At 42.8% G+C, this 13,651-nt stretch overlaps 1 protein-coding gene across 5 annotated transcripts in view; it reads left to right on the forward strand.

The window, feature by feature from the left end:
- The first annotated feature begins 6,354 nt into the window (after positions 1 to 6,354).
- ABHD5 (abhydrolase domain containing 5, lysophosphatidic acid acyltransferase) overlaps positions 6,355 to 13,651 on the forward strand; it is a 49,710-nt gene continuing 42,413 nt past the window's right edge. The window contains exons 1-2 of one of the 5 annotated variants that reach the window (XM_082348559.1): positions 6,987 to 7,194; positions 12,963 to 13,013. In XM_082348559.1, coding sequence (XP_082204685.1) covers positions 7,148 to 7,194; positions 12,963 to 13,013 — 98 coding nt within the window. In that variant the 5' untranslated portion in view covers positions 6,987 to 7,147. Of the gene's footprint in view, positions 7,195 to 12,962; positions 13,014 to 13,651 lie in introns of all 5 variants that reach the window. The other 4 variants (XM_082348556.1, XM_082348555.1, XM_082348558.1 and 1 more) reach the window with 4 other exon arrangements.

A 13,651-nucleotide genomic window follows, 5' to 3' on the forward strand; every position in this document is an offset into this window, starting at 1 on the left:
TGGGGAGGGGGTAAATAAACAGGCAACATAAATGTCAGAGGGAATTATGGGTATGAACACCTTCTTTCTACTACTGTATAAACTGGCCCCTGCTAAAAATGTTCAGCGGCATAATAACTACATAGATGAGTTTTGCTCTTGGAAGTTGAAACACAGAAAGGCCACTGACATTTGCAGTGTCAACAATTTGGAGGGCAACATTTTTCCTGGTTTATGAGAATGCCTGTTAGTTCAGCATCAGGAAAAACAACTAGAATAAAAGTTAAAAGATGTGGAATAGTGTGAGAAAAATCCTTTCTAAAAACACTGATTCTACTGAAAATAAAAATCTAGGACTCTTCAATTGTAATCAAATGAAGTGGAAGGTGGAGAAAAGGGACACCATTAAAATTCCCTCCCCAGATCATCATGACTTCAAATTTCCTGGGGCCAGGGGACATGACTGCAAATTGAATGCTAGCCCCTCTGGCTTCTTTTCCTCTCTCTCTTTCCTGCCTCCAACTCCAATGGCATTTGAGGTTGAAATTGGACAATCACGTCTATGACTTCCCTCTCTATCCACACTTGGGTTTCCTAAGAAGTCATGAAAAGCATCAGAAACACATTAGAATGGGAACCGGTATAAGCATGGAAATTATTTCAAGGGTTATGCCTACCTGATTTTTGATCACGTTGATGGGGAGATTTGGTCTGCTGTATGGCTGGATACTCACCCACACATCTACCTTTCTAGTGTTGGAACCTCTATAAACCATGGTGACAGAGGAGGGGACAGCATCATGCAACTCTCACTCTATCTCGCTTGTGATCTGTCTCATATGCGTGCCTGTGCTAATCTTACCTCTCACACCTATCCTTTCCCTACAATTCAGCTCACTTCTTTTTTGCAGTGGTGTGTTTTGAGAGTAGAGTTTCTGATGAAAGTTTTCCTGTTGTTACTGATCCCTATAATAGTGGTGTAAAGACCATCAAGTTATAACCTTTTCACCATTCTCAGTACCTAAGCCAAATGTCATGCTTATCATTAAAGAAAAATGAAAACGAGTATCACAGTTTGGAGTCTGGAGGAAGCAGTCTCTGAGGTAATGTTCAGGGAGTGCCCTCAAGATCACACCTGTGGAAAGGAGGGGGAAAAGTGGGATCCGACAGAGGGAGAAGTTTGAGCCGTGATGTAGGCTAGACAGCCTCAGCCACAGGGAGTTCTGGAGCAGAATGGCTCATCAGAATCATCTCACTTTGGGTGGAAATGGTTGGTCCTGTAGTATCTCTACCTCCATCCTTCATTAGATGTGAGCCTTCCTCAGAAGGGCATGACCTTGGTGAGGCAGCTCTCTGTAGCTGATGTGCTCCCTGAAAGGACTGTAAGCTGGGAGCTTTTCCACTGAAACTCTCACAGCATCTGGGGTAATAAGTCCTTCCTTGAACAGGGGTTTGAGCACCCCACCTCCGTGGGCACCACTACAAATCTCCTAACCCAGAAAAATACCTATCATCATTCACACATCAGACATCCTTTATAAGAGCATAAGAGGTTACCTAGTATAAGTAGTTCACTTATATGTGGACTCTAAAATGATACAAATGAACTTATTTACAAAACAGAAACAGACTCACAGACAGAAAACAAATTTATGGTTACCAAAGGGAAAAGGGCGGGCAGATAAATGAGGAGATTGGGATTAGCAGATACAAACTACTATATACAAAATAGATAAACAACAAAGTTCTACTGTAGAGCACAGGGAACTATATTCAATATCTTGGAATAAACCATATGAAAAAGAATATATATTCTGTTCACCAGAAATTAATATAACACTGTAAATCAACTATACTTCAATTTAAAAAAAAAAATAGGAGAAAGAAAAAAGAGGCTACCTAGTAATACATTAAAAACCATTGGTGATTTCAGGACTTCCCTAGTAGTCCAGTGGTTAAGAATCTGCTTTCCAATGCAGGGTACACGGTTTCGACCCCTGGTCGGGGAACTAAGATCCCACATACCGCAGGGGAAGTAAGATCCCACATGCCGCAGGGCAACTAAGTCCATGCGCCGCAACAAAGAGCCCGTGCGCAGCAATGAAAATCCTGCATGCCGCAACTAAGACCCGACACAGCCAAAAATAAAATAAATAAATATTTTTTAAAAACTAAAAAAAAACCATTGGTGATTTCAACAAATGGTGTTGGAACAACTGGATATCCATAGGCAACTAACAAAAACCCGTGACCCAAACCTCTCACCTTATACAAATATTAACTCAAAATGGATCATGGACTTAAATGTAACATGTTAAACCATACAACTTTTAGAAAAAGACAAAGGAGGAAATAAATCTTCAAGACCTCAGGTTAGGCAAATAATTCTTAGACAACACCAAAAGCATAAGACATAAAACAAATCAGTACATTGGATTTCATTAAATTAAAAAATGTTTTCTCTGCAAAAGTCCATGTGAAGAAGAAGACAAGCTGCATATGGGAGAAAATATTTGCAAACCACATATCTGACAAAGGATTAATCGCTAGAGAATATTAAAAATTCTCAAAACTTAATACTTAGAAAATGGGCAAAAGACATACACGAACAGACATTTCATTGAAAAGAACATACATATGGCAAATAAGCATGTGAAATGACGCTCAGCATCACTAGTCACCAGGGAAATGCAAATTAAAACCACAGTGGGGGGCTTCCCTGGTGGCACAGTGGTTGAGAATCTGCCTGCTAATGCAGGGGACATGGGTTCGAGCCCTGGTCTGGGAAGATCCCACATGCCGCGGAGCGACTAGGCCCTTGAGCCACAACTACTGAGCCTGCGCATCTGGAGCCTGTGCTCCGCAACAAGAGAGGCCGCGATAGTGAGAGGCCCACGCACTGCGGTGAAGAGCGGCCCCCTCTTGCCACAACCAGAGAAAGCCCTCGCACAGAAATGAAGACCCAACACAGCCAAAATAAATAAATTAATTAAAAAAAAAAACCCACAATGGGACACTACTACTGGTCTATCAAGATGGCTAAAATAAAAAATAGAGACAACACCAAATGTTGGTGAGGATACAGAGAAATTAGATCAATTACATTTTGCTGTTGGGAACAGAAAATGGTACAGCCATTCTGGAAAATAATTTGGCGGTTTCTTAAAAAAATCTAAATATGCAGCTATCATGTGACCGGCAATTACAGTCCTGGGCAATTATCCCAGAAAAATGAAAAACTTAGGTTTACACAAAAACCTGTGCACAAACGTCTATGCCAGCTTTATTTGTAATATCCAAAAATACTGGAAACAACCCAGATGTCCTTCAACAGGTGACTGATTAAACTAACTGTGGAAAACTACTCAGCTCTAAAAAGGAATGAACTATTCTATTCCTTCACTTGACAACTTTAATGAATCTCCAGGGAATTATGCTGGGGGGGGGGGGGAGTCAATTTCAAAAGGTTATACATTGTATGATTCCATTTATATAACTGCGGGGGAGGGGAAGGTCCTGGCCTTTCTCATGTGCATATAGAGGCATATAAAAGGAGGTTCCCTTCAGTATTCTAATAGAAAAAAAAGAAAAGAAAAATTAATGAGAATGCCTATGATTAAATAAATTCCAGTACCCCCATAACATGAAATACTGTGGTAGCAATTAAGAAAAATGAGGTAAATCTATATGCACTAATATGGAAAGCTCTCCAGAGCATATGTAGAAAAAGCAAAATCCATGAAATTGCCAAAAGTTGGTTCTTTGAGACTAATAAAATTGATAAATTCTTAGCTAACTGACCAGGGGAAAAAAAGAAAGTGCAAGTGAACAATATCAGGTTTGAAAAGAGGCTATCACTACAGAGCCTAACAACATTAGAAACATAATTAGGCAATATTACAAAGAGTTTATGCCAATAAATTTGACAACTTAGGTACAAAAAGACAAAGTATTCTACATTTTAAACAGGTAACTCTCAAACTATTTTCCATTTGGTGGAACTGCCAACCCTTCATGCTTTACTCCAGACTTTAACATCCGTCCCCTCATCAAACTCCTATCCTCACCCTCCACACACACTTTGAAAACAACAACTTGGAACCACAGGACATCAGATGGGACCGTGGGAGTTGTCTGGTCTCAAACTCTCATTTTCATAAATCTAGATCTTGCTGTCCAACATGGTAGCATTAGCCACATGTGGCTTTTTAAAGTTAAATTAATTAAAATGAAAAACTCGGTCACACTAGCCACATTTCAAATGCTCTGTAGATACATGTGACTCACGGCTACTATACTGGAAAGTGGGGATTTAGAACGTTTCCATGATTGCAGAAAGTTCTAGCGGACAGGGCTGCTCAAGAGCTTTGTTATTTAAAGTGTGGTCTGCTGACTGGCGGCCGGAACACAGGCATTACTGGGAGCCGGAACACAGGCATTACTGGGAGCCGGTTAGAACTACAGAATCTCAGGCACCACTCCAGACCTACAGAGGCTGAATTTGCCATTTAACAAGATCCACAGGAAGTGTGGATGCAGGTTAGAGTCTGAGAAGCCCTAATCATGTGATTCCAAACCTCCCCAGGTCATACAGCTGACTGGTATCCAGCTCTTCCCTTGATCCAGCTACCATTTCCCCTTACTATCCCATGTCCTTATTATTTCCCCGCCACACTTGCTTTCTTACTCCGTTTAATCACAGCACTTTATCAACATTTACAGGGCAGCAAGGCCATCGAAGTCCTCAGAAAACCCTTCAGGCCCTTATCCTCATTCTGGTTTGCAAGTGCTAGCCTGGCAGCCTTGTGATAAAGGCCCAGCCCTCTCTGACAGCTGTGGTGGTGTTCAGCATTTCTCCTGGAGAACCACTGTTGAGGGGCTAGAAATTAAAGCCAACCTTGACACCAGTGGGGCACCAGTCATCAACTTCTATGGTACACTGGTATAATGGTGGTATAATGGTCTTGGTGGTATAACAGCAGCATTAGTTCTTTGGACGCCACAGCCCTGGGGTAGAGCAGGCAGAGCAGGCTATGAATTTGCCTTGATGAGTGTCACATCTGACCATCTGATGAGAGAGAGAGTTCAAAGTAGGCGCAAGTGATCCCCCAACATAAGTACTGCTTAATCAAAGTAACTGGTTAGTACGTCATCAAAAAGAAGTGGATTTGGAAAGAGGGCACCAGGTTGGCCTGAAACTCTGGGAGGTGTGCTCTCAGGGCACCACCAAAGTACAGGGAGGTAGTGATGGAGAAGGTCTGGCCAAGCAGTGACTGAGGGTGGTGTAGGAGGGGCTGTCCAGGTACAGGTTGCATCAAAAGATGTTGGTCTCACTGTCTCCCAAGAAGACACAGTCCAGGAACTCCAGGGTGGTGTGGCAGTCACAGTGGAGCAGCAGGCGTTCCTCCACTGCTGGCAGCACCCAGGGGCTGGGTGATACCAGCTTGGACTTCCTGCCATAGTCAAGGACAGCTCCTCCACCAGCAGCAAAGTGAAGCCTGGGCAGAGATATCCCCAGAGCTGGGGAAGATCGTGAGATCCCATAGCCCTATGCACTGCTCTGTCAGTTTCTGGATTAACTCCAGCATTGGATCAATGATTTTTTTTTTTAACTGTGCAGCAGCCATAGGCATCTACGAGAGTGGACACCAGGTCCACAAAGTCTTGAGGGTGCATACTTGCCAGTCCAAGTTTCTGAAGGTGCTGCAGGAGTTGCTGCCATATTCTTAGGTTTTGATACTGGACTCAGTACCACAGGGCTGGGACTGTACTCCATGCAGTAGAGTCCTCAATTACCTGTCTGGCCCATATAGAAAGAGGTGTCCCCACTATGGATACGGTCTGATAGGTGGAGATAGTCGAGAGTCAGTTTCTGCAGACACACTGCAAGTCTCTGGCAACACCATGAATTCCTGGAATGGTGTTTTCATATGTCCTAGTCTTCCCTAACATACTTACGAATTGGATCAAATACAATAAGAATATTTATTAGTTATTGCTATGCCCAAGGGATTATGAGTTGCTTTTTTCCTCCCTAAATCCCAGAAGACACCATCCCTATCCTCAAGGAACTTCCAGTGTAGTTGGAAGGATACTGATTAATGTCCATTGAAAAGCCACAACTACTAGACAAGGCTGAGAATCTGAGTGTCAGATGAGTGATAGAAACTGTCTGGGTTAGGGGGGACTCAGAGGAGAGAAAAAGAGGCTGCAGAGAGGGAGGAGAGTTAGGGAAGGAGAGGGATGAACTGCGTCGAAAATAAAGGATAATATATTAGCGTAGGCTCCGTAACAGAGCGAGCCCTACTTCAATCCATTGTTTCTAAGCGCCTAGAACAGAGTGGGGACATAGTAGGCAAACCGTAAATACAAATGAATGAATGGCAGGAAGTGATATAAATACAAAAGCAGGTAGTATCTGACGGTTAAAAGACTTGAAAACAGGTCAAGAAATGTTGGTATTTACATTAGTGATGTCCTCTCAAGAACTCTAAGTACCTAAAGGCTGACTCTTTACTCTCCTCCCGTGTGTACACAGCGCGGGGTGGATGGGAGTTGCTGGTTTTGGTCACTACAGTAACTCCAGGGTCTGGAGTAGTGTCCCGCACATCAGTGAATATCAACTGACTAAAAGGTCCTGTGAGTCGCCCTCTCCCCTAGGCCACCCACCTGCGAGGAAGGGCCGGCGGCAGGCCACACAGTTCCTCCATTACAGCATTTCCATTCGCTATTGCAGCATCTATCGAATACTAGATGGGCTCTTTCAGGGCAAGGTCGCGCCTCATTCCCCAGGGAACTGCTAGGTGCCTGTCCAGTGCCCAGCACCTGACAATCAGTATCAGCGGACGATGCATTAATACGGTCATTACTGAAATTAGTTACCACCTAACTCTGCCGGGGGAATCTCACCGGTTCCTCCAAGTTGACTGCCCCGCCTAGCGCCCTCACCCGAGCGCATCGGACGGGAGGACGCATGCGTGACTGGTGGATGGTGGGGGGGCAGGATGGCCCGGCACGCGCAGGCGCGGCCGCAGCGCCCGGTCACGCGAGGGGGCGGCCGACGCCTACGCGGGCGGAGGCCTTAAGGGCGGCGGCAGGTCCCGACTTCCCAGTCGGCCTGTCAGCCGGCTTGGAAGTACGGCCGGAAGCTCGCGCGGCGACGGTGGCCATGGCGGCAGAGGAGGTGGAGGTGGACTGTGCGGACGCTAGTGAGAAGTAAGTGCGGCGGGGGCTGCGTCAGGCTCGGGCGCGCGGGCAGCGCCGAGGACTCTTTAACTCGCCCGGCGGCTCTGTCGTCCGGACCCGGCGCGAATCCGCGCGGCGCCGGGAGGAGAAGCCCTGGCCTCGCTCTGCCCTCGGCGGGCGCCCTTCGGGTCTGAGTGTGACCCACGCAGCGCCGGGAGGCCGCTTGACCCCCGCGCGGAGGGGCCTCCGCGGGGTCGTGTCAGCGGCTCGGCGGGGCGGGCGGCGGGGCTGACCCGGCACTCAGTCCGGGCTGGTCGTCCGCTGAGGTCTCCTTCCGGGCAGAGACGGCTGCGGACCCCAGCCCTGCCCCAGCGCGGCCCGCGAGTGCTGACCGGCGTCCCTGCACCTGACTCGAGTCACGGGAAACGGCTGAGTCACTCTGTCCACTTTCGAGCGCGGCTTCGGACCTCAGGTACGCGCTGTGCTCGGTCCAGCCCGGGGCGAGAACGAAAGTGCCACCCGGCCGAGCGTCTCGGGAGCCTGAGGAAGGGGCGGCGCTTCCTCGGGACAGTGTTGGATGGCGAGCCCAGGTTCACCCCAGAAGCCGCGGGAGGGATGGGGATGTCGGGGAAAGGAGGAGCCCAGAATGGGGGAAAGGGGCTGGGGGAGTGAGTCTGTGGCTTGAGCTTTCAGAAAACGTTTAATTTACAGATACTTTATAGAAAGAAAATTAACACGATATGGGTAGCAAGTTCAGAGTCAATCTCTCAAATGGAGATCTTCCTTTGCTTCCAAGTGTTCTGGCGTTACTGGAGAGATGTGTGCGTTTGCTTCTCAGAAGACACATATGTGTAGGAAACTTTATGGAAGTGGGGGGACAGATGTCTAATGGGAAGCTTTTTTTTAAATTTTTATTTTATTGAAGTGCAGTTGATTTACTATGTTGTGTTAGTTTCAGGTGTACAGCAAAGTGATTCAGTCAGTGCATATATATATATATATATTCTTTTCAGATTTTTTCCATTATAGGTTATTACAGGATATTGAATATAGTTCCTTGTGCCATACAGTAGGTCCTGTTGTTTATCTATTTTATATATAGTGGTGTGTATCTGGTAATCCCAAACTCCTAATTTATCCCTCCCCCCTTCCCTTTTGGTAATAAGTTTGTCTTCTGTGTCTGAATCTGTTTCTGTTTTGTAAATAAGTTCATTTGTATCATTTTTTTTAGGATTCCACGTGTAAGTGGCATCATGTGATAGTTGTTTTCCTCTGATTTAGTTCACTTAGTATGATAATCTCTAGGTCCATCCATGTTGCTGCAAACGGTCATATTTCATTAGTTTTTATGGCTAATATTCCATTGTGTGTGTGTGTGTATATATACACACACACAATGTATATATATACCACATTTTCTTTATCCATTCATCTGTTGATGGACATTTAGGTTGTTTCCGTGTCTTCCAGCACTTGTAAATAGTGCTGCTGTGAACATCGGGGTGCATGTATCATTTCAAATTTGAGTTTTCATCTTTTCTGGATATATGCCCAGGAGTGGGATTGCTGGGTCATATGGTAGCTCTATTTTTAGCTTTTTAAGCAATCTCCATACTGTTTTCCATAGTGGCTGCACCAGTTTACATTCCCATCAACAGTGTAGGAGGGTTCTAATGGGAAGCTTTTTGATATACAGATATACTATGTTTTTATTCTTTTCTACATGTAACTTTATGCACTTGGCAGTAGATGAATAGCAGTTAATTAGTGGAAAAATTAAATTGCTATGAACATTATTGCCGTATTTCTCAAGGCCAGTCATTCAGATTGGAAAGTAAATAAACTTCTGTGCTACCCCCATATATGTTTAATATTTTGACAACAATTCTTTTTCAGATGTCGGGAGAAATTAGCATATGAAACATAACCTAAATGACAGAAGGGAATATAAAGTATCATGATAGACAGGGGTATTTGGAAAGATGACAGAGGGGAAAAGTTGTGAAATATTAGAAACTAGGTTCTTCCCTTGAGTTATGTTTTTATGATGAATAGGTCCATTATTTTGGTTTGTTGATGAACTTCCTTGTTGAGGTAAGATGCTGCAGGCCGTGTGAATACAAGTCGGAAGCTGTTAGCTTGTTACCCTCCCCTTTGTCACAACATTTTTGGCTCTCGGATTGCTTTTAGGAGGACTCTTTGGCCTCCATGTTGTTGTGGGACTTGGGAGTCCAGGGCACAACGGTGAAAGGAATTTGTGGTTTTGGGTGATAGCAGGAGGTCACTGGGGACAGACTACAAACTATCCTTAGCAACTCACCAGCCACAGTCCCTTGTTAGAGGTGGGCCTCCTTGGTGCTCTTGGCGGTACACTTGAGCAATGTCCAGTGTACAGACTGGTATGGCATTGTGAACTGTACCAAGCAAGCACCTGTTGCTGCTGAGTGTTCCCTAATGTGTTCATGTTAAACCTTAAGGTCGACCCTGTGTGCTAGGTGTCACTGTTTCCATTTTTCAGGTAGAACTGCAACTGGGACTGCTGCTAGCACCCCACCGGCAAGTAGCAGGGATGGATTGGAGCCCCCTAGGTATCTGGATTTAGTCTAAGGAGCTTTCCCATATCTCTGCTGCCTCTCACCGCGATTGGGCCTACTAGGATGTTTGGTTCCTGTTTCTTTTGCTTATTCCACTGATACTTCGTTATTTAATCCTTCATTGATACAGAGCTCACTTTAAAATTTTTTTTTAAATTGGTTAATCAACAGTAGAACTATCCCAAGAGCCAAGTGGATTGTGGGAAAACTGAAGTCTTTGAATCAAGTTCCCTATTCTCAAGACATCTCAGATTTATATGGGGCGATGACATTAACAAAGGAAACAATTATAAAAAAGGTCATCTGAAGGCTTTTTGGAGTATATGATTCTTGTTGTTTCCTTGTTCGTGAAGACAGGCATGCCTGGGAGCCATCTGGCTTTCAACATCTAACCCTCTTCAGTTGTAATACAGTTGAGAAAGCAATATGTAACAAGAGTTGGGTAGACTTCTGTGAATTGCTGCAAGGTTGTTCCAGAGAATAATTAAGTATCAGTTGAGTTTAGAGGAAGGCTGTCACGGAATTGCTGAGTTGCAGAGTAGACCACAGAGTAGCAGTTTGCAGTGGTGGTCCAGAGTTATTACTAAATTTTCAGGAATTTTGCCAACCATTGGCATCTTGACATCAGTCATGGTGGTAGTACTTACACCATGGAAATCATCAAATAGTAATAAATAAGGGATTTTTTTTCTCCTCCAGTGGGTTTGCACTATTGGATTTCATTAGAGTTTTACTGTATTTCTTTGCCTTGGAAGTAAGATAGAGAATTCCACTCTCCTATCTTTTAAAAGACTTCTAAGATCAGTGACTCCTCTCTGTTGCCATCTCCCCTTTCCAAATCGTTACCTCCTGACTTCTTAAACATCACGGAACTTCTCAGTGCCACATCCCAGTGGGCTTTTATTTTTCTCAATACTTATCTTTCTTGGGTCCTTTTTAGTGTTTGATGCTAAAGATAGCTACTCCCTTTTGAGACTTCTAGCGAATGTCTGATAAGAGCCATCTTCCGACATTTTGCTTCTTGTCTTACCTGAGATCCCTAGTTAGTCTTATTTGTCCCCCCGCCCCATTCTCTAAATGGAGTCATTCTCCAATCTGTCTCCATCTATGTTTTCATTTTTGCCTTGTTTACTCACACTCCTTTTAACTATCCTGTCTGTGGAGAGGGCTGAAATCTCCTCAGGATGGAGCGTTCTTCAGTACTCTAGTGATGTTTCTAATTGCGTGCCAAATGTTTGCAACTGATTCCTTAAATGTAACAAGTCCGGACCAGAATCTCATTTGCACCGCCTTCCCCTGAACTAACAATACAAAAAGCTGAGTTCTTCCCCTTGACTTCCTATTTTTGTTAGGGCACTTCGGTATTTAGTTTCTTCTGGTCATCCAGATTAAGAACTGTGGCACCGGCTTCCCACTCCCCCTCCCCTGCCTTCATTGTCCAAATACCAACTCCTTTACCACGTCCAGTAGATTTTAAGTGAAACATCACCTTTCCATTCCCACTGTCACCTGGGGGCCACCTGGTTCAGATCCCCGTTATTCCCTTTTCTGATTTATTGCAGGCTTTAGTAATATGTTCTGTCCCTATGCTTTCAGTGTAATTTATTCGTTACTTTCACACCCCCAGGAGGCACAGTCTTGCTTGTAGCACAGCCACACACAGTGGCTTTATTATATGTCCTCAGCCTGACTTCAGAGCCCTTTACAGGCAGCATGGCTCCTGTCTTTGAAGTCTTATTTCCTCCCTGTGCACTGGGCTCTAGCCAAGCTGTGTCTTTCGTTGTTTCCTAAACATGTTTCTTGCTCACTTCCCATTTCCCCATGACTTGGTTCAAGTTGTTTTCTCTGACCCAAAATAGATTGTGATCTCCCTTCTCTAAAGGTCCATGGTGTTTTCCAAAACTTTCTTCATGGCATCTCCACCATGTCTTGTAGTATAGTTTTTCTATATTTGTTTTGTCAGCTCATTGAGGACAAAGCTTTTGTCTTATTCAAGTGTCTGATAGAACCTAAAGGGGCATTAGAAATAGAAAGCTTCAATACATTTTTAAGAATTAAACACTTCAACTATTGTAAACTTAGGCTGACACAAATATTAAGATCAAAAACCTAGTACTTGATTATTCATTTTGCAGTTTGTGATTTAAATTTTTTAATCCTAAAGTATCCAGAGGACATCAATAGATATATTCGTAAGAAATTCAAAGTTTGAACTTGACTAGGATGAGTTTGAGCCATTAGGATCATGAACTTAAATTATATTGGAGGGGTTGGGAATATGATTCTTTTTCTTGACCTTGGATGAACCAACAGGGAACCATGCTTCACTGTTTTGCCTGTTCTCCAAAATGCCAATTACAGACCAGCAAATGCAGATTTCATTCCTGTGACAAAGAACTTAACAAAAGATTGTTAAGTCCCATGGATGGTACACTTAGTAAAAACAACACTGAATAATACATTTCAGAATCAAATGTGTCTCTGAATGAGTCCCTAAAGTCTGTATTATTTATAATAGCCATTCAGAAACATTGTTTAGTTAGATTTTTAGTCTGATTTCACAATTCTATAATCTCTCACTCCTGATCATGAGTCATAAAAAAAAAATTGTATAGAAAGATGATTTTATTAAAACTTATTATTCAGTTTGAGACTTAGAATTTTTAGTTTTTATTTTCTTTATCTAGTGGATGAACTTATTTTGGAATTAACACAAAATGTCACTTGGATTTATTAAACAATGTAAATCTAAAAGTACACATGTAGTTTCTCTAATTATGTATGTTGGATGATGATGTGTCTGATTCTAGAATGGCTTGTTTACTGTGTGCGAGAAGGTAGGAAACAATTGGGGGAAAATATTACCATCACATGGCTATGTCTAAAACACCAATTTTCCAACTCTAGGTCTTTAAAAGTCACAGGTTAGGACAGTAATGTTTAAAAGTTGTATAAAAATTTCTTAAAAAATAGAAAAAAAAATAGTAAAAAAAGTAAAAGTTACAGGTTAGAAATGAAAAATAGTTAAAAGAATGCTAATTAATGTGTTAAAATATACTAGAGGGCCTGTGTTGTCATTGGTCTAATGCTTATGATAATTTGAATCACTAGTATTATTTATTTAAAATAAAATGGCATGTTCGTCACTTAAACTATGATTGTGTGAGACATACTCTATTTTTTTTTTTTCTTCCTCTTTTCCAGGATAGGATTTAAGAAGTCATTTCCCAGGAAAGAAGGTCTTTATTTGCCCAAGTGTGTTATCATTTTCAGCTTGGAAGTTTTCAGTCATTCATTGGTTGAGGAATTATTTCAGAGGAATGTGTATATTCATATGTCTAATAAATTTGGATATTTATAATAAAATCAAAACCTCATAGTTTCTCTAAATGAGGTAGACTACTGTGCGTAGAGTGCTTAGAATAGCTTATAGAGAGCAGTAATAAACATAGTTTTTCTCTCTTGACAGTACCAGTATAGGGATGGAGGCCATTTTAAACAAAAGTGTAATATAATGAAATCCTCTTTACTTATAACCTAATTAGAAATGTTATTTAAGTGGCCAAGAGTGTGTGGAAATTGACCAGACTTCTGTATATTTTCTTCAGAATACTTTGAAACCTCTTTCACTGTTTCACAATATTTACAGATTGTGCAAATCAGATTTAGTAATACTATAGATAGTCAAATGCCTTAGAGAAGAACAAAACAGGAATTACTAGCCAATTTACATGTTGATGTCCTAGGATACAAGTACAATGTTAATGATATTTTTTTTTTACAAAAGATTGCATAGAGAGTTAAGGGAGGACTTCCCTGGTGGCGCAGTGGTTAAGAATCCGCCTGCCAATGCAGGGGACATGGGTTCGATCCCTGGTCCGGAAAGATCCCAC

This window comes from Balaenoptera borealis (genome assembly GCF_965194805.1).
Source record: "Balaenoptera borealis genome assembly, chromosome: 12".
In the NCBI taxonomy this organism is placed as follows: Eukaryota; Metazoa; Chordata; class Mammalia; order Artiodactyla; family Balaenopteridae; genus Balaenoptera; species Balaenoptera borealis.